The sequence below is a fragment of the Scyliorhinus canicula genome, chromosome 1 (assembly GCF_902713615.1).
Source record: "Scyliorhinus canicula chromosome 1, sScyCan1.1, whole genome shotgun sequence".
NCBI lineage: Eukaryota > Metazoa > Chordata > Chondrichthyes > Carcharhiniformes > Scyliorhinidae > Scyliorhinus > Scyliorhinus canicula.
In genome coordinates, this window is record NC_052146.1 from 113579727 (window position 1) to 113600601 (window position 20875).

At 42.8% G+C, this 20875-nt stretch overlaps 1 protein-coding gene across 6 annotated transcripts in view; it reads left to right on the plus strand.

Moving 5' to 3' along the window:
• Positions 1–2652: 2652 nt before the first annotated feature.
• The window catches only part of LOC119966434 (centrosomal protein of 85 kDa-like), a 51934-nt gene continuing 33711 nt past the window's right edge, over positions 2653–20875 (plus strand). For 3 of the 6 annotated variants that reach the window (XM_038798102.1, XM_038798128.1, XM_038798145.1), the window contains exons 1-3: positions 2675–2813; positions 6121–6220; positions 14308–14369. In XM_038798102.1, coding sequence (XP_038654030.1) covers positions 6219–6220; positions 14308–14369 — 64 coding nt within the window. In that variant the 5' untranslated portion in view covers positions 2675–2813; positions 6121–6218. Of the gene's footprint in view, positions 2814–6120; positions 6221–14307; positions 14370–20875 lie in introns of all 6 variants that reach the window. The other 3 variants (XM_038798138.1, XM_038798112.1, XM_038798118.1) reach the window with 2 other exon arrangements.

Below are 20875 nucleotides of genomic sequence, written 5' to 3' on the forward strand. Positions count from 1 at the left end.
TTCTTATAGACCAAACAGCAACTTTTAAGTTAATTAACTAAATAAAAGAAATACTAGACTTTAAATAAAAATGAACCCTTATACTCTCTCAGTCACCAAACTCTCACTGTAGCACTCAAATGCCACAAGTTCAGCACTCCAGTGCAAAACCTGGAATAAACTTTTCAATTTAGTAAGGCTCTCCTATTTTGAGGTAAACAGTAGAACAAAATTAGTGAATTAAGCGACAAAATAAAAAGGCAGCCCGTTAAAGAAATACAAACAAAAGTAAATTTAAAAAACAATTAAAACATAATAACAAAAGGTGCTTAAAGGAGTTGATTAAGCATTTCACTCCCCATGGTGCTCATTGGGCACGGAAGGCCTTGATTAAGCCAGCAGACATTACCTGCTCCCTCTCCAAGGATACCCGGCTGCGAATTTAGCCACAGAAGAGGGGTAGACAGTTGAGCTGGATAACCCCTTTGATCGCCCACGTAAGGCTATGGCGAAGAAGATGGAGTATGGGACTAACAGATACTGAGAACATGGGTTGAATTGCCTGCTCCAGTGTTGTATTACTGATGCTGTGCCTTGAAGGCAGGTCGTTCATTGTGTTTCATTCTGAGCCATTTCCTTGACTGTAACCACCGACCCCCCCCCCCCGTGGTTTGCCATTGACTTCCACTCTCAGGGCAGGGCAGGGAAGCAGGTGCCAAGTATACTTCAGCTGGAGCAGGAATCAAATCCATGCTGTTGCCGCTTGTAGCCACCTGGGGTGGCCACGTCCCGATTCCAAAATGGACACTCGCAAAGAGTGCAGGGAAAAACAGACAACACTAGAGAAAACAAGCAGGTGCAAGGTTTCCTGTGTATTAAGACCTGCAAAACCCAGACAGAACTGAAACCAATAGCCATTAGCATATTAATGAGCTATCTCCGGGGACAAAAAGGAAACATTGAAACAATCGAGACCAGGACAGACTCCCCGGCGCCAGTGGAAGCTAAACCAAAGGCAGGCCAACGGTTACATAGGGCCCGCCCAACGATCAGGGAATAACTCCGGTATTGGAGAAAATCAATATGAACGATTGGGACATGGTCCAATTAATTGGGACCAAGTCCGGGGTCCGCCCAGAAGGGCGCGAAACCCCTGGGGACTATAAAACAGAGTCCCCAAGGTCAGTTCGCTCTCTTCTCTTACCCTGACTCCTCTCCATCTTCAACTTGGCATTTGGCTCTCAGCGACGAGAGGCCGCCAAGCACCAACCAAGTAAGTCTCAGGTCAACGCACGCTACGAGATAGACGCTCCTAGCTACTATTCTGTATTAGTTCGAAGCCAGCAGTATCAGAAGCGGCCAACGGCCATTGTTCCTCTGACTGAGTGGGCCACTCGAAGCTAAGTATAGGCTTTTAGTCGTAGTTGTAGTTTAGTGAGTAGAGTTTATGCATGAGTAATAATTGACTGTGTGTGTAAATAAATGTGTATTGATTTCAAACTTACTAACTGGTGTATCGAGTCATTGATCAGTATTCGGCTTTAAACCCTGTGGTGGTATCAGAAAGATACCTGGCGACAGGGGGGACGATGACTATGTTTGTTTATTTAATTTTAATTTATTTTTAAGTTCTCTTGTTGTTCATTGGGGTTGGGGGGGGGTGGGGGGGGGATGTGATACATGCGTTGATACGGTCTGGGGGGTGTTACAGTTATTATGGGGTTATTTTGTTGCATTTCATTGTTTATTGTTATATTTTCTGTAAAAAATTTCAATAAAAATTATTTTAAAAAAAAGAAAGATACCTGGCGACTCTTGAGCAAAGGTAATTAAAAGAGCAAATTAAGGGAGAGCATAACGAGCAACACGCTATTCTGAACTTCTAACGGAAGCCACCTAAGTTATCTTTTTTAATTAATTCATGGGATGTGGGTGTCACTGGTTAGGCCAGCATTTATAGCCCACCCCTAGTTGCCCTTAAGGTGGTGGTGAGTTGCCTTCTCGAACCGCTGCAGTCCCTGAGGTGTAGGTACACCCACTGTGGTATTGTGGAGGGAGTTTGGTGATATATTTCTAAGTCAGGATGGTGAGTGATTTGGAGGGGAACCTCCAGGTGGTGGGGCTCCCAGGTATCTGCTGCTCTTGTCCTCCTGGACAGTAGTGTAGTGGTAGGTTTAGAAAGTGTTGCCTTAGGAGCCTTGGTGAGTTCCTGCTGTGCATCTTGCCGATGGAACACACGCTGCTACTGTTCATCGGTGATGGGGAGAGTGAATATGTGGGGAAGGTGGAGTGTCTGTGGGGTGAAAAAGAAGTGGTTGCAGTTTCAGGCCTTTTACCAGAACTTCAGTTGATTTTGTTTCTCCACCTGAGGCCAGGACGCTCAAAGCAATTGCGGCGTCTCTTATCCTCCATTCACTGCGCAATTTGAAGTGACATTAATTTCGGTTATTATGGTACCGCAATTGATGCGCTGCCATTGGGTATATTACGGTTTCCGGCAGTTGGTTTGAATCGAGTTCGTTGCTACAATCAGTGCTTGGCGCAGGCAAACCTGCTTACGGCCGTAGCAACGCCTCCTCATCATGATTGACAGCGGAATTATCCAATAAACACTTGCACTCCACAGCTGTTGGCTGGGGTTTGGCTGGATGATTAGCCAATGGGAACAGGGGGGCGGACATTGCGTGGATTGAAGGTCGGTTGCGTGGCACCCCAACGGCTTTATCGCCGCCGGCGTCGCGGTGGGGTTCGGTACTGAGCTGAGTGAGCCCTCAAACTGTCCTTATTGGCGGGTCGTCGGTCGGAAGCCGGCCACAGCCCGGGGCAGGCAAGCGGTGGGTGTCAGGTCTGCGCGGGTCAGGGGAGTTGAATGTTGTGGTTGGTGTCGGGGAGAGTTCTTGGCCTAGAGGTTCCCGAGGGTCGGAGTTGCTTTTCTCCCAGTCTCACAGCTCGGCCCGGGCTCCCCACCTCGCAACCCTGGCGGACCTCCTCCTAAGCTCGCCCTCAGCATTCGCCATCACCAGGCGAACCCCCTTCCCCTGTACCACCCCTTCCCCTGTACCACCCCGGGCCCATACCTACTCCTAGTCTGTATGGCTCGGTTACCCTGAGTGAAGCTTCAGCTTTCAAGGGTATTGACTAATCCCTAAATAGGCGCAAAGTTTTTATTTTCGATGAAGCTCATAGCATTAAACAAGTCGATTATTTGTGAAACATTTCCTCCTTTTGGACGTCTGTGTACAGAAATGTGGGACGTTTTTCTGCCCAATATCTTTCCCGGGTCTGAGATTGTGGAAGGACGCAGTTCCCAGCACACGTCTTCCCCGTTTCAGATTCACCTTGTAGTTGAAGATTTTCAGTATGCAGGTTATTTAATGTTAGATGATTCTCCCCACTGGTTACTCGTCCCTTTCTGTGTTGTTGACTTATGACATGCTAAGGCGCTTAATATTTTCTATATTTTGAGGACAAAATACAAGTTATTCTTTGGTAATAGCAATCCTAACGGGGGAAAAATGGGTTATCCTAGGAGCCAAACCGTTGGTGTACATGGATGACAGACGTTGACACTGGCATAATGGAACAAATTTACTTCAATTAGCAGTTTGATATGTAATTTACAGTAGATGGGTGAATTTTCAACTGACTTTACAGGGCCTGTGGGACTGATTTTGGTGCACTGGGACTCCGAACAGGCTGCCATGAGTAGTGTGCCTGGATCATTTTGTTTTATAATGCCATTTGTCATCACTGATTGTTACTATTGCAGTCATTCAATCAACAGGTAAAACAGTGCTTTAAAATTGCTCTAAGGTACAATGTGTGCCTTCATGAGGCTGCTACCCTATAGTAATTAAATAATTGATATTTAATAGAACTTTTTAGCATGTATTTAAAAAGTGTTTAGTAAGTCTGAAACCTGTCCTGGGCAGGAATTTGACTCAAAATCTGGTAGTTTATCTATTGCATACGTTTCTTTATATTTAATATTAAATGGCTATGAGGTGCTGCCTATGAGTTTATTTGAAAAATGCACTGCATAAAATCTATAAGCTAATATTACTCCTGAATTTGGATGAGCTCAATGTTTCAAGTAGCTATTTGGATAATGTGTAGAATTTGGGGCAGATGAGCACTTGTATTTTGGTGAGCAAGGAATGCAGTTAGTTGCATTTTACACCGTTAGTGTCTGACAATTACCTTGTCTGATGTGGATCCTTAAAAATTTTTTTTTAACCATTTTACAACTATACCATAAGATTGAGGAGAAGCATCAGCCCATCGAGTCTGCTCTAGCATTCGATCATGGCTGACATGTTCCTCGTCTCCATTCTCCTGCCTTCTCTCTTTAACCCCTGATCCCCTTATTAATCAATGAGTCCCATATTAATCAAGAACACCAGATTTGTTCTTGAGGTGCTGTTATCTCAGGGCTGGAAGGTGGAATTAGACCGAATAGCTCTTTCTGAGAACGTAGAACAGTGCAGGCTCTTCGGCCCACGATGTTGTGCTGACCATTTATCCTAATCTAAGATCAACCTAACCTACACCCCTTCAATTTACTGCTGTCTATGTGCCTGTCCAAAAGTCACTTAAATGTCCCCGATGACTCTCACTCCCCCACCACTGTTGGCAGTGCTTTCCATGCACTAACAACATAAGAACTAGGAGCAGGTGTAGGGCAATTTGGCCTCTTAAACATGATCCATCATTCAATATGGTCATAACTGATCTCATCATGGTCTCAACTACACCGTTCTGCTCTTCTCCCTAACCCTTCAACCTATTACAAATTAAAAATCTGTCTAACTCCTCAAATTTAATCACTCTTGTTCCAACATACACTGCATTGCAGGGTAGCAAATTCCAAAGATTCTCCACCCTTTGGGAAAAGTCATTTCTCCTCATCTCTGTTTTACATTTGCTACCACTTATTCTGAGACTATGACCCCTCGTTGTAGAATACTCACAAGAGGAAGCACCTGCTCCACGTCTACTTTAGCCATTCCTTTTATCATCTTGTATATCTCAATTTGATCTCCCCTCATTCTTCTAAACTCCAGAGAGTATCGGCCTAAACGGCTCAATCTCTTCATAAGACCAACATCTCGGGCTAGATTCTCTGATTCGGAGATTTTGTCCCCACACCGGCGTGGGAACGGGGAAAACTTGTGCAAAACTGCCACCGATTCCCTGTTTTGCTGGGGGCTAGCAGGACGGCAGCATGGAGCACCTGGCTTGAGCTGCCGGAGCGCCCCGGAGAATTGCCAGGTCCATGGCCGTGCATGTGTACGGTGGCGGCCTGCAGCGGCCCACTGTGCATCATGGCAGATGCAGCTGGCAGACCCAGCCCGCAAAATAGTTCCCCCCCCCTTCGGCCGGCTTGGGTGTCCCGGACTGCCACACCACAGTGCCCCAGCCCTGAAAAATGTCCCCGACCCTCCCCTGACTGGCGGCGCTGGACTGAGTCCGCAGACGTCACGCCGAGTTCTGACGGGTGATGCCACCCATGTCCCACACCATCGGGAACTCGGCCAATTGTGGGCGGGCCTCGGGCAATGGCCTGAGGCCGTGGATACGTGGCGCGGCCTACTCTGCGTGTATGCCGATTTGGAAGCACAGAGCATCGCAGAAGCGGCGCCAACCCTGATTCTCCGGCCCATCAACGAACGCAATTTTGCTGTTGCCGCACGGAGAATCTAGCCCCATATCTCTGGTTTCTTCAGTGAACCTCCTCTCAACAGCCTCCAATGCCACGACATCTTTCCTCAAATAAGGGGACCTAAACTGTGCACCGATACTCCAGGTGCGGTCTCACCAGTGTCTTGAACAGTTGCAACAACTCTTCCTTACCTTTTATACTCCATTCCTTTAGCTATAAATGCCTCCATTTGCTTTCTTTATTATCTGCTGTATGTGCGTATTTAGTTTTCTGTGACTCCTGCTCTGCACGGAGCACCCTGGAGTCTCTCCCCATTTGGATAATGAGTTGCTTTTCCATTTTTCCGACCAAAGTGGATGACCTCGTGCTCCTCCTGCCACATTTTGGCCCACATACCTAACCCATCTATATCCATTAATATGGCTCTTATTATTATTTCCTAATTGCCCTCCTATTCCCTGACTTCTGTTGCTTTTCAGATCACTACTGGGAGATGCCCAAGAATGGCTCAAGTGACCTTTGCCTGCAGTACCTTGTAAAACACACACAGTTCATCTGATTGGTCTAAATCTTGCACATGTAAGCTCTGCATTACCACTTGTCCAAAATGATCCAGAATATGAGTCTCTTGACTGATAATTTCGGATGTTTAAATGGTTGGCTGTGTACCAGCTCTGCTGAGGTTTCTAAAATTCCATACAGGCAATGATTCCTGGTAATTTTTATGTCCAGGATCATATAAATCAATAAACCTCTCATAGTTTATGTCCTAGAAGGGCATCTTAAGTATCCATGCAACATAGTGCCGTTTCATGTTGCTGAAACATTGGAACGTTTCACATTTGAAGTACAGTGAAGTCACATTTATACAGTGGCAATTGTTCTCGTGTTTCTGAAATGTAAATGAAGTGATTGACCAACTAGTTTGCTTATTTTGGTAGTAGTTGGTTTGGGATGGGTTGGGGGGGGTTGCACTGGCCAGAAAATTGGGAGAACTCCCTGCTCTTCAACTGGTGCCAGTGGATCTCAAACGTCAAATTGAGCAGGCTGGTTTAATGTTTCATCTGTAGAGATGTGCTTCAACCGAAAATATTATGCAGCAAATTTTGGTACAGAATTTGAGCAAACAATTCAAAAGGACTTGGAGGGAGGAAGAAGAGGAAAGTTTCTAGCTGACACGACCAATGCTGAAACAAGATGGGACTACAATTTCTTTCTGCACTGAGATGAGGGCAGCTGGAGATTACCGTAGCAAAGATAGCAGATACTGTAGAAATTTGATTCTAGAAATTAGAAGCTCAGCCTTGGGTGAATTTGTGCTTTGGGGTAGCAGTTGGGAAATCATTGATTTTCTGTGGCCTAATTCATCCTCTATCACCGGTTTAGCAAATGTTCTGTGACCTTGTGTGAGTGAGTATAAGAGGCATCATTTTGGGTATTGGAGAGAGGTTATAATGCAGCCGAAATGGTATCAAGTTTTGCTGTTGATTACGCCCCGTGGAGGTGTTGTAGCTATTATATTAGACAGCAGATCCATTTTGTTAATTCAACTGGATGTTAATTTGCGTGTCACGTGAAGGAAATGGGCATCTCTTAATTTTGTATGCTAATCCCCCTGAGACAGCCAAAAGTACAGAATAATGGATCATTAGTGTTTATGGGAGTTTGAAGTTTCTGGAACTCCTAATGTCAGTATTTGAGTCTCGATGTAAAATGCTTTGGTATGTCCTTGGATGTGATAAGGTAATAAATGTAAGCTCTTTTTCTATGTAGTTAGGAATAAAATGTTAGTAAATGTACTAAAATTAAGATTATTTGTGCCCAAGAAATCCAGGTTACCCTTTCCTAAATTGATAAACAAGTTCTGCTTGACAGGACCCATAAATTGTATACAATTCTGAAACTAGTTTGAAGAGCAGTGGAATGTCCTTTGGTGTATAACGGGGCTTTCCAAACTGTGGCTTGTGATTCCACTGGGGTGAGATTTCTGAGGTTGCAAATTCAAATGCAGCAGAGGCTACAATGGAGCGCTAACTGATTTGTGACAACTTTGTGTATTTAGTTGGGTATGGCCTTGTGGTGATCTAGGTACTCATTTCATTTGTAGAAAACCTGCTTTTTCATAACACCCCCTGCCCCAAGCTCAACCTTTGTACCCTCTGTCAAGGACTAAAGACTATCTCTTGCTCTCGCTCTCTCTCTCTCTTCTCACCCCCCCCCCATCAACCCGCCCCAACAGCTGAAGTTCCGTCTCTTCCCCAATCCCCCAGAAATGCTTGTCCCCCAAAAGTTTCACTCTGGGGTCAGACGAGGCAATAAAACGGAGTCATTCCGCTGCAGTAGTGTTGAGAAGCACTGATGTATGTGTACTGAAAATTAGCTCTGATCAAGAATCTCAATTTTGGCTTGCATCATGGCCCAGAAATACCCAGTCGCTGATGTGAAGATGGGTACAACACAGATATAAACGTACCTTTGCCATTTGTGCCGTGAACGTTCTGGCAGCTAATTAAGCTGACAGTTAACTGGGATGTGGATCATAGAGCTTCCACTCTAATTTTAAATTTGAGCTACACAGCTTAACAATTCAAATACTCAATATCAGCAGTTTGCTGCAGTACAGAGATGACTGTCAGGCCTGACGGTTGAATGAATGAACAAAGATTAAGATTATATGGAGTCTTTTGTGTAAAGAGATATTTAACAAATGGAAGGGTAGACGTTGCTACTTTCCCTCTTCCACCACCTTCTCACCCCACTCCCCTGCAACCAATGGTGAAATAGGGGCAGGGACCTAAATAGTCTGAGGTGAAGAAGGGGACATATGGGCATGGATGTGGAGTTTCTGATGTAGACAAAATAGAATGACTTGGAGCAATTAGTATTGAGCTAGCCGTTATGGTTTTTTCATAATCAAGAACAGTTCATTCCGAGCTAGATTTGCCATGCACTGATTGAAGACAAAGTCTCTGTATCTGGTTACTGTATAGATTTCTGAAGAGCACCATGCTGTGGATTAGAATATTTGATGTGAACTGCAGTAATGAGTCTATTTGGGTGTATAAGCAATAGGTGATTTACAACACTGTTCAAAAGTTTAATTTTATAGTACTATCGTGTCTATTCCAGTAAGCAGGCTAATTTTGGGAAAGCTTTATTTTCAAAAAACCCTTGCTGATTTAAAAAAAATCCTGTATCGATTCTTTATTGTTACCCAGTTGTAATCAAACCTGGGATTAGTTCTTGCCAACACCCCAAGGTGACATGCTGAATTTATGTCTCACGAGATCAAGAATGAAAATGTATTGCTGAGCCAAATGCACTGGTGATTTGTGTGTAATGAATTTGCAAGATTAGGTTTGACTATTTTGAGTTGGCTGCAGCCTGACTTTGAAACATTATATTCAATTAATTGATTCTCAAAGCTCTAAATGGAGATTTTTAGTAATGCATCGCTGAAGTATATGCGCCTGAAGCATAATATCCTTTCTTTGCTGTTTCATGTGGAAGAATCTACTGTGTGGTATTTTCAACCTTGTTGAGCTGCTGCATATCTGTGTTTGTGTACTACTGAATGATTCCAGGTCAAAATGTTTCTTTATTTTTCTTCCTTCCTTTTCCTCTGCTCCTATTGCATTTGCAGTCTTGTCAAGTCAGTGATTCGATCTTTTATATCCTGTTTGGTGTTGCTGAAACTTGAATATGTACATGTTTAAAAAAAATAACCCCTCTGGAAGAGGAGAGTATCCAGTGAGTTCAAGCAACACCACTCAATCTGCTCCTACGGATTGGAATTCATGACACTGGGTTCCTACATTCCATCCATGGTTGTTTAAAATTACAGCAACCTGTTGCAGTTTTTAAATTTGTTCAGATGATGATGTGTTTTGGGTATTGTGTGATGTGCCACAATGTCTTATTACTGACATTTGGGAAAGGCCTAAAAGTGGAGGTTGATATCTGCGTCTGTTTTGAAATCTACCTTGTGAATTCATTGCGCGCTTTGACTCTCTTTACACAGACTGGTGTTGAGCCATTTAATCATGCAGCTCAAGCCACAGGATCCTACTACACAAAGCATTGGACGATATTTGTAATGTAAATAATACCCAAGTTAAAAGTGCCTCCATGTAAACCATTTAAAGGAACACGTATAACATTTTCTTCCTTTAGTGTATTGCCACATGGCATTTTGCAAATTACTGACACTTTCAATTGAAATGGATTCTGAATAGACTTTCAGCAGCTACCAATATGATTTAAAAACTGGATGACACCCAAATTGTTGATCATGAATTTTCTTGAATCCTTTATAAAATAAAAACAGAGATCAGAGAATTTCAAGTATTATCTTGGTTTGATCTTGTTTGCTGACTGGCAGCAAATTGCAAAGCGAATGTATTCTCACATCCTTCTCCTGTCTGGCTTGAGGTATAACTAGTTTTTCTTTTTGTGATATTTTAATTAAGAAACCCAAGTAAAGTGCTGAATGCATGGTACAGAGCAATGCCATTGCTCACCAGATATTATAGTTAATTCAGGTGAATGCACTGTTGGTTCATTTAGTGTCCACTTTCAAATTAACAGCCATTCCAGTGTCCCATCAGAGTGTGAATTCAGAATGCCGACAGACTTCAACCATCGACTTTGGGCTATTTTTAAATTTTGCTGTCTGAACAATGTGGACAAACATCACTCTGGTTTTGAGATTCTTGAGCAATCTATGAAACCCACACAGTTTCCGCATCCCTGATTGTCGTGCGGACATCTTGTGCTTACCCAAGTATGTGTTAAGAGTTATGATTTATTCCCCACCCACCTTTGTCAGCATATGCTAGGGAACTGGTGGAATTTTACCAATTATGACAACACAGGTTAATTGTTAAAATTTTAAGTGGGTGCAGGAATTGAGAGATCTGAGTGTGCTTATACACATGTTTTTGCAGGTGGCAGGACAGGTCAATAATAGAGACTAGCACGTCTCGCCTCCATGTTGCCCTTAGTGACATCATCTGTAGACCGTGGCAGTGATAAGACCGAGGTCTCCTTTTCCACCAAGCTGGAACCCATATTGCTGCAGAACTATTTGCTGTTTTCCTCGCTTCCTGTATAGAGAAGAATGGGGCCTTCATTGTGATTTCAGTATCTCTGTTATCAGGTGCTCCCTTGGAGCCTTCATTGCCTCTTTGGGCAAGCAGTCTGGTCATTCCAGACTGGGATGAACTACGTTTCTACCAGCTGAACATTGGAAGGATCAAAGGTGTCATTTTGGCCCATATCTCAAAACTCCTTTTATGATGCCATTTATTTTCTCTCCCCAGTTACTGTTTCAGACCAAATCAGACTCTTGGCAAATGGAATGCGAAGATTGGCAAAAGCCTGAGTTTTCAAACCACACCTGGGATCCCAGAACTAATGGAGTGGAAAGGGAATTTATTGCTGTTGATACATTTTTAGTATAGGAAAAAGTGGTACTGAGTGAGGATAATCTCATTGAGTTGTACAAGGAAGCTATTAGGATGGGAAGTTGGAGAAGGTGACAATACATTGAAAGACTTTGGAGAGGTAAAGGAGGTTGGAGATCATGTGGTGATTTGATGGTCTTTTTCTGAGGCTCCCCACTGACGCCATACTTAATATGAAGATCCAGAGGGTTTTAAATGCAGACTAAAATCCATTGTATTGTGGTTTATAGAACAATTAATCAGTTAAGAGTCCTTTTTAATCTTGTATGATTCTAAGAAATCAATTCTTCATCAACTGCAGGGTTTAATGCTCCTTTTTGATAACTTTAAATTACTAGTGGAATTTTGTTTTCTACTTGCAAAATGAGTGTTGTAATGGCATGTCAGAGTGATTGTGTATTCTCACTAGTAGAAAGTTAATTTATGTATGTTTGCTGAACAGTTTGAACATAAAAAACAGGTTTCTGATTGAGCACATCAATTGCCCATGTGCAGCATTGACTATTTGATGAACATCCTCTGGCCATCTGAAGATTTATTATGATTGAAGAGAGAGAGTTCGGTATGTCTTGTCGATAATATTTGCTTTTTCTAAGCAGAGAATGACTGTGCCTCCTAGTATTGAACAGCAGTTTACTTACTAGGTTGTGCTGTTTCTTGTGCTCCTTTTCCCTGCCCCACCCTCCACGCATGTTTCTGCACGTACTGTCTGTTTTCATATGTCCAGGAATGTCTTTGAGCTGGGATGAGAAATTAACACAATACAAAACTAGAATTTTTTTACCAGCTAGTAAGCATATGTTTAAGGCATCTGTTCATCATGAACTTGTCGTTGTTTCACCTGTCACAAAAGCATTTTTACTTTGTCAAAAAAGGTCTGTATTCTTTAAAAAGGAGCGTTTAAAAGTACTGCGTTCCGCTTAAAATAGAACTATAACTGCACATCATGTCTGTGCCACAATGCAGTTGGGCTGTTGACTGTAAGCCCCAATGGATTAAAGTAATTTATTTTGAGCAATATATTACTATTTATGCTGTGGTAGGTTTTCTTTGACGGCATTGTGGTCTAGACGGATAGGGTTTGTGATTTCAGAAAACATCTCTTATTTCTTTAGTGTGATTGGGATATGGGGTAGATGGTGAAATATGCTTTTTATCATTCATCCTCCCTTCCTTTTCTCTTGGGCTGGAAAGGTATTTAAGGGGAGACCAACCAGCCCACTCTCCTAAGTTCCAGATTCAAAATGATCAGTTTACACCGGCATTGACATTGCAAGATACTGGTCAGTCCTTTTGACTTGTGTGTTGTGTAAAAGAGGGGCAATGAAAAATAAATTGTTTGCTGTTTTCTGAAGAAAACGTATCCAAGGAACTATGGTGCATTTTATTGTCTACTTTTGTGCAAATAAATGAAAAGTTTTTTTTAAAAAACTGGTAGAATAAGTGGCTCTTCTGTGTAGTTGAAAACTGATCTATCAAACCAAGCTTGTGCTTAAAGCAATGTTAAGTATAAATTGTACCTGCGTACTTGAGCCGGATTAAATATAACTCGTGGTAAAGTGTTTTTAAATCAGCCATGTGTTTCCTGGACTGATTACAAATTGAGGTCTGCTGTTCCTTCATCCTGAATCTCTATCGAATGTGTTAAAGTGATTTGTATTATATTTCATATTTGGCAGCAATGCTATTAAAAACCCTGGTTGAAAATGCATACAAGCAGTGTCTACTAAAGCTGTAATTAAAGAGTCGTAAAAGGTGAGGTAATGATTTGTTCCAACAACTTGGTTACAGATAAAGGACTAATGGAACTTTATTTATATTATTTAGTCCTAGCTAAATAGGTCATGGAACTTAGTTGGATACAGATGACGTAATTGATGGAAGGAACCAGGTCTGTCTGTAGTTCTGCAGTCTGTTATAAATTTAAGTTGAACAGCAGTTTGCCATAGGACTTGAGACTGACGAGGCGGAAGTGTATTGGATCTACTCTAGAAAAGATCTCTCTCCAAAAGTCACAGCTGAGCAAGTAACCTGTTTTGGTAACTTTATTTACAAGCGGCATTTGAACTGTGTTGAGTTGATTCATTGGTATTAGTAGCAGGTATAGATAAGTTCAAGTTTTTCCTTTCAGTTAGGAACTGTTTAACATGATTGTAAAGCTACTTCTTAACGTGGTTAATTCGGTGTTTAAATTAAAGTTTTATTTCAGCATAAAAGATACCTGTTGGTCAGTGTCAATACTCCTGGGGTGGAATATCCTTTCCTTGACAGTTTTGCAAATTAAAAATAATTGTTTGGAGTTCTCACCCGGTATCCTAACAAACGATGGAGTCTGATGTGATATTCTAACACTAAGCAGAGCTTGCACATGGATATAAATAATGCGTTGATACTGAAACATCTTTGGTTATGTTTTCAGAACAAAGTTATCAGCAACTTGATGCCATAACTTTGAGTCCTTGACTCCATTTTTCAAAGTGCAGTTTTTATAAGTTTGCTTAATAGTGCAACCGCCATTTGGTTACTCTAGATAACAGTATGTGGGTGGCATGGTAGCACAGTGGTTAGCACTGTTGCATCACAGCACTAAGGACCTGGGTTCGATCCACGGCTTGGGTGTTTGCCTGTGCGGAGTCTGTATGTTCTCCCCATGTCTGCGTAGGTTTCCTCCGGGTGCTCCGGTTTCCTCCCACAGTCCAAAGATGTGCAGGTTAGGTGAATTGGCTGTACTAAATTGCCCCGAGTCCAAAAAGGTTAGGTGTGGTTACTGAGTTACGGAAATAGGGTGGAGATGTGTGGGCTTAAGTAAGGTGCTCTTTCTAAGGGCTGGTGCAGACTCGATGGGCCGAATGGCCACCACCTGTGCTGTAAATTGTATGATTCTAAATTCTATCGTTCTATCTGCTTGTGAAAATGGATGACAATGTAAAATTGTGGACAAAATGGAAAAGTCACAAGACATATTGAAAAACTGAGCAAACAAAGACCTGCTAGTGGGAGACTGAGTTTATTTCTTGATCAGTTTGCACTTCACACCATTTTCAGTATAGCACTGATCAGTCATCAAAAGTTGTCGCGTATGTTGCTCAGAAAATTTAAATATATAATCTATTGGAATCACCTATTTTAAGCCATAATTTCTATTCTATTAATGCCATGTGACTGGTTTTAATTATTATGTCCTTTTTGATTTGTGAACAGGTTTCATATGGCTACCTCCAGGAAGCATAGAGACTCGATTCAACAGCAGAGCAACACAATAGGTAGAGCACTAAACCTCTATTTGAACAACAAACATTCTTTTTCTGTCTCCTTTCTTAAAACTTCTTTGCCAGCCAGTGCTGTAAAATGTTAATGTTGTGTCCATTTGAAATGTATTTGCAATTCAAAATAATTTCTCCATACAATTTTATAGTGCACAAATAAGCATTTAGCCCAACAGATCTTTTTCAAAATATTTTTATTGCAGTTTTCACTTTATAAAGCGCTACCATTTACAAACCCCGACCCATGACTGATAATTCCTAAAGCTAAAAGACAATGGTCGCCACCTCCAGTCGGCCCAGGCCCAGGACCCACCCAAGACAGCCACCAACCCCAACCCTAGGACACGACACTAAAACTCTATTTGAACAACAAACCTACAACAGATGCAAAGTGCAACCTCTCCCAACTGTCCCCATTAAAGTCCCAATCAAATCTATTCAATCAAGTTCAGGTCCATGCTCCTTGACAAAACTTTGCCTCCTCCGATGTATTGAAAAAATGATCTTTCAACTGAAAAGTCACATTCAAACTCACTGGGTGCGCCACTCCAAACCTCACTCCTGAATAGTACTGACTTCACCTTATTAAAAACCGTGCGCCCTTTCTCCTACTCTGACATCTTGGTATATCTTGATGATGTTTCCTTCCCACCACGAGTCCTGATTCACTTTGGCTGAATGGGAAACATCTGAGAAAAGTACTCGGTCTGCTTTGGGCCCTCCGGCAACTCCACAATTCTGATGTTCCCTCAACCTATTCTCCAAGCCAAGTCATCCACCTTTGCCCTCTGAGTCTTGTTCCTCTCATCCACTAGCAACATCATCTCGGCTTCCAAGAGGTGATTCGATCACAATGCCGCGACAAGCCTGCCTCCACACCTTTCAGCACCTCTCCATGCTCTGTCACAGCCTCCGAGGTGTTTTCTAGCTTCTCCCGAATCGGCCCAAGTGGCTTCTTAATTGGCCGCTTAAGAGTTTCCATCACCCTGCCCTGCACCTGAAAATGCTTCGCAAACTGTTGTTCAAGCTCCTGCGCAATCACCTCAGTCAGTATTTCCACAGTGATATGAGCAACCACACCCAAGATGAGGTCCGTCATCTTCCCTTCTGCTGAATTTCACAGGTTTTCTGGCTTTGTGGAACGTTATCCTCTGCGATTTATTGGTGATTGTCTTTGTTTCTGACTATTGATTTTCACAAGTGGAAATATATCTAGCGTGGGTCAGTCTACCCTTTTGAATCTCTTTGTAGCTGATCCCCCTTCGATCTTCTGTTTTCTGGAGAAAAGAGACCAGTCTTTTCTGATAGTTGTGCAACTTACTTTCCATAGTTTGTAAAGCACTTTGTATATCAATGCAGCTAGGATTTACAAAAATGATTTGTAGCAGCCCTAGAATTTATATTGGGAAAATTCTGGCAGTCTGCACGCGTGGGAAATAACGTCATGTGAACTGTCAGTTCAGCAGAATACCATTCTGAAATTGTATATGATGGGACTGCTCATTTGTGAAACTCAAACATGTACAACGATTTTAAAATGTTAACAAGTGGAATGCTAGAGTGCTGATGCTATATTGAAGTGGGGGGGGGGGATGAAATGGAAATGGAAACTATCATAGTCTTTCTATTAAGTTGGCATCCTTCATCCACAGTCTGGGGTGGAGAGATGGCTGACCTTTTGTGACTGTTTTACAATGTAAATGGGACAGTTTAGTTGTTAGTCATGTGCAGAGGTTGAGGTTGCAAGGCTTGAATTGAAATAATGCATTTGTTAAGGTGCGACAGTAATATAATGTGACAGAAGTAGGGTCTCCTATGGAACAAAAAGTAAATTATGAAACACTCCCAAGCAGCATGGGGTTTGTAAATGAAGAAAAAATGTTAATGTTTCGGGCTCGAAAGGAACAGAGTGAAGGAAAAGCTGGCCAGCCCCAGGGGTGCAGGCCACCTTGCCATGATCCATCATTTGGACCACATGCCATGCACCAGCTTGCTCTTGGCACCTTGCCACATAAGCACAGTAGAAACAACTGTTTGTTATCTTTCTGCAACACTATCCAAGGCCTCAAAGATTTATACGTGAGACAGTGATTTGCTTGTACCTCCTCCAACCCACTCTACTGTTTGATCCTTATGATGGGTTCCCCGTTACATTGGATTAGGTGATCACATTTTTGAACATCTGAACTCCGCTTGCCATTGTAATTTTTCTGTCGCATGCTCACTTTAATTTCTGTCCGTGACTTTCTGCACGGTCCAGTGAAACTCAATGTAAGCTAAAGCAACAGCTTCTCCTCTTTCTACTGATACTTTTCAGCCATTTGACCATCGAGTTGACTTTGACTTCAAACCTAAACCTCTGTTGTCTTTTCTTGATGAGGGTTGCTGAGAATGAAGACTGTCAGTCTACATCTTCCAGTTCTGATGAGATATGTTTGAAGTGCCAGTGTTTGAATTTTTTTTTTACAGATGTGGCTTGACCTACAGAATCTGTCCAGCAGTTTGACTTTGTTTCAGATTTACAGTATTTGCAGCTTTTTATTTTAAGGTCTCTGTCATGGGGCAAATTGAGTTGGTTTTAACTGCGTTTTGCTTTGGGAGCAGTGTTATTCCCATTGTCCTGCTGAGCAGATGAAACCATTTCAAGCATGAGAAGCACTTTTCCCTTGATTTTTGTATCAGTTCTCTCCAATCTCTTAATATTCATCTCACCAACTTAGAATCTTTAAGTGTGTGACAGCCAGCCTTGAGAACCCTTTCCAAATTTCTCATTTTGGATCGAGGTATTTGACAGTAAAAGAGCATTGCAGCTGTGCCCAATCCAGTCCTGGATCATACGATAGAATGCCTACAGTGCAGAAGGAGGCTATTTGGTCCATTGAGTCTACACCGGCCCTCTGAAAGAGCACTCTACCTAGGCCCACGGTCTCACCCTTTCCCAGTCACCCCACCTAACCTTTTGGACCCTAAGAGACAATTTTAGTGTGGCCAATCCACCTAACCTGCACATCTTTGGACTGTAGGAGGAAACCCATGCAGACACGGGGAGAAAGTGCAAACTCCCCACGGACAGTCATCCGAGGTCAGAATTGAACCCAGGTCCCTGGCGCTGCGAGGCAGCAGTGGTAGCCACTGTGCCACTCCTAATTTGGAGCAAGTACCCAGGTGTACTTGTGGGGAGATGCACAGCAACTTGCAAGTAGCCGGCAGAGGCAGCAGTGCTAGCCACCGTGCCACTCCTAATTTGGAGCAAGGACCCAGGTGTACTTGGGGTGAGATGCAGAGCAACTTGCAAGTAGCCGGCACAGTACCTTCCAAGTTGATCTGTTTAACATAATGTACAGCGATGCAGAAAAGTACTATGCATTGAAATGATCAGGTCTTGCACAAATTGGCAGACAGGGTATCATTGAGTGTCCCTGGCAGGCTTCCCACGTTAGTGTTTCAAAAGGAATTTCCTGGCAGTGGAAGTTTTGAGTCCATTTCCCCTTTGCTGTTTTCTTGACACTGCTCGCATCTGATGATCATTCACCACTGTTAACAAATGATCACAAGCAAATCTGCTTTGAAAATAGAAATATTATAGTTTGTTATAGTTTATTATCCTTCTTGGCAACTTGCTATTGTACTATTGTTTGAAATAGTGTAAATTGATAATGGTGTGAGATCTGCCTTGTCCTTTTAAAAATCTCTGCTAACACAAGCACTAACTGTTGACATAAAGCATTAACAAACCTGCTGAGTGGGTTTAAGGTCAGGCTGAGACAGACAATGGCATGCCTTTCCTTGAGAAAATGCCATTCCTCCCAACATTTGCAGATTGCTCAAAATTCTTTCTATAAATGGGAAGCATGTTTTGAATTTTTGGTTTGAGTATGTGCTGATTTGTTTGTTGAATATAATTAATCTAGATGTAGAATTTCATTTTTGTTTTTGAGTCAGTGTATCTGAAATATTTTTGAACTGATAATTTGCATGTTTCCTTTGCCTAGCAATCTTTGTAAACCTCAACTACAAGGGGGTGTCCAAAACTAAAGATTATAAATATAATCTATAAATATAAACTAAATCCCAAGAGAGACTTGCATTTATTTGTTCAGTGTCTTTTTTGACAACTGGATGCTCTAAAATGCTTTACAACTAATTAAGTACTTTTTGATGTCACTGTTATATAATCTTTATTTGTGTCACAAGTAGGCTTACATTAACCCTGCAGTGAAGTTACTATGAAAAGCCGCTAGTCGCCACATTCCGGTGCCTGTTCGGGTACACGGAGGGAGAATTCTGAATGTCCAATTCACCTAACGGCATGTCTTTCGGGAAACCAGGCAGGCAGTTTGCCCACAGCGAGTTCCCGCAAACAGCAGTATGATGACGTGTTTTATGTGAGGGATGAATATTGGCTAGGGTGCTGGAAAGAACTCCTCTGCTCTTTGAAATATTACCATCAGTTCTTCTCCATCCATCATCGGTATAACATCCTATCTGAATGAAGGCACCTCCGACAATGCAGCATTTCCTCAGTACTGTATGGAATACTGAGCCTTGCATTTTGTGCTCCGGTTCTGGAGTGCAACTGTAACCCACTACCTCTATCTCAAAAGAAGTGTGTGCTGCCAGTTGAGCTACAGCTGACACACACACCTGCAATCCAAAAGGAGATTCCTTTATTTAGAAAGTGGATAGAATGTGGAACTTACGACCACATTGAGCAGTTGGGATGAATCTCATTGGTGCATTTAACAGGAGCCTAGATAAATGCACAATACAAAATAGATTTTAAATCGGTGAGATGAAGTATGGTAAAGAAGGTTAATGTGCAATAACACCAGCATAAAGAGCACCAGTGTTTTGTACTATAAATTCTATGCAAATGACATTGTGGCAAAGAATGAAGGATGGACTTCCGGTGGTGGCCATGGTGTGAGTGGTCGCACACTGGGCAACTCCTGCTCAAAGGCATAGGAAAGAGTTCTTTTACCCGACATTGGGTGTAATTTCGCTGGAAAGGTGTATTTGAAGGTCAGATAGTTGAATGTCGGAGGAGTAGTTTTTCCCCTGGGAGTGGTATGTCCCCCCCGGGAGTGGTATTACCAAACCCGGCTTAAGACGGTGAGGGACCTGGCCAAGCAGTTGGAGGAAACCTGAGATGCAGCAACCAGTGGAAGGATGGCAGACGGGGAAGGGCTGGTGCAAGTCGGAAAGCCCTAGATGGAGCAGTTGATGGATTTTATTAAGGATGAGTTACGCCAGCAAAGGAAGGAGTTGAGAGGACCGCTTGAAGGCCATCGAAAGAGCTGTGGCACCGCTGAAGAACTTGATGGAGCGGGTGAAAAGTGTCTGGAGGTGCAGGGGTCGCAGATCCGAGAGATTGAAGGGGTGATGTTCGATCAAAGTGATCACTGGAGCTGGAAGTGGGGCTCTTGGGAGAGCATTGCAAAACGTTGAGGCAAACGTGGGAGCAGGAGACTACCTTGAGAAAGCAGAACCTAAGGATAGTGGGCCTGCCAGAAGGAGTGGAAGGTGTGAGTGCCACAAGCTACATCTCAAAGATTCTGACGGGGCTGGTGGCGGAGGGAGTGCTAGATAAGGCCCTTGAAGTGGATAGAGCGCACACATCTGAGGTAGAAGGCTGGAGCTGGGGAGCCGCCACAGGCAGTGATACACAAATTTGTGGGGAAAGAGAAGATCCTATGCCTTTTGAGTAGGAGTTGCCCAGTATATATGGATGTGCTGTATATTGATTTCAGTAAAGCATTTTGATAAGGTTCCCCACGGTAAGCTATTGCAGAAAATACAGAAGCATGGGATTCCGGGTGATTTAGCAGTTTGGATCAGAAATTGGCTCGCTGTAAGAAGACAGAGGGTGGTGGTTGATGGGAAATGTTCAGCCTGGTGTTCAGTTACTAGTGATGTACCACAAGGATCTGTTTTGGGGTCACTGCTGTTTGTCATTTTTATAAATGACCTGGAGGAGGGTGTAGATGGATGGATGAGTAAATTTGCAGATGATATTAAAGTCGGTGGAGTTGTGGACCGTGCGGAAGGATGTTGCAGGTTACAGAGGGACATAGATAAGCTACAGAGCTGGGCTGAGAGGTGGCAAATGGAGTTTAATGCAGGAAAGTGTGAGGCGATTCATTTTGGATGGAGTAACAGGAATACGGAGTACTGGGCTAATGGTAAGATTCTTGGTGGTGTGGATGAACAGAGAGATCTCGGTGTCCATGTACATAGATCCCTGAAAGTTGCCACCCAGGTTGATAGGGTTGTTAAGAAGGCAGACGGTGTATTAGCTTTTATTGGCAGAGGGTTTAAGTTTCGGAGCCATGAGGTCATGTTACAGCTCTAAAAAACTCTGGTGCGGCCACATTTGGAGTATTGCGTGCAGTTCTGGTCACCGCATTATTGGAAGGATGTGGAAGCATTGGAAAGGGTGCAGAGGAGATTTACCAGGATGTTGCCTGGTATGGAGGAAAGATCTTATGAGGAAAGGCTGAGGA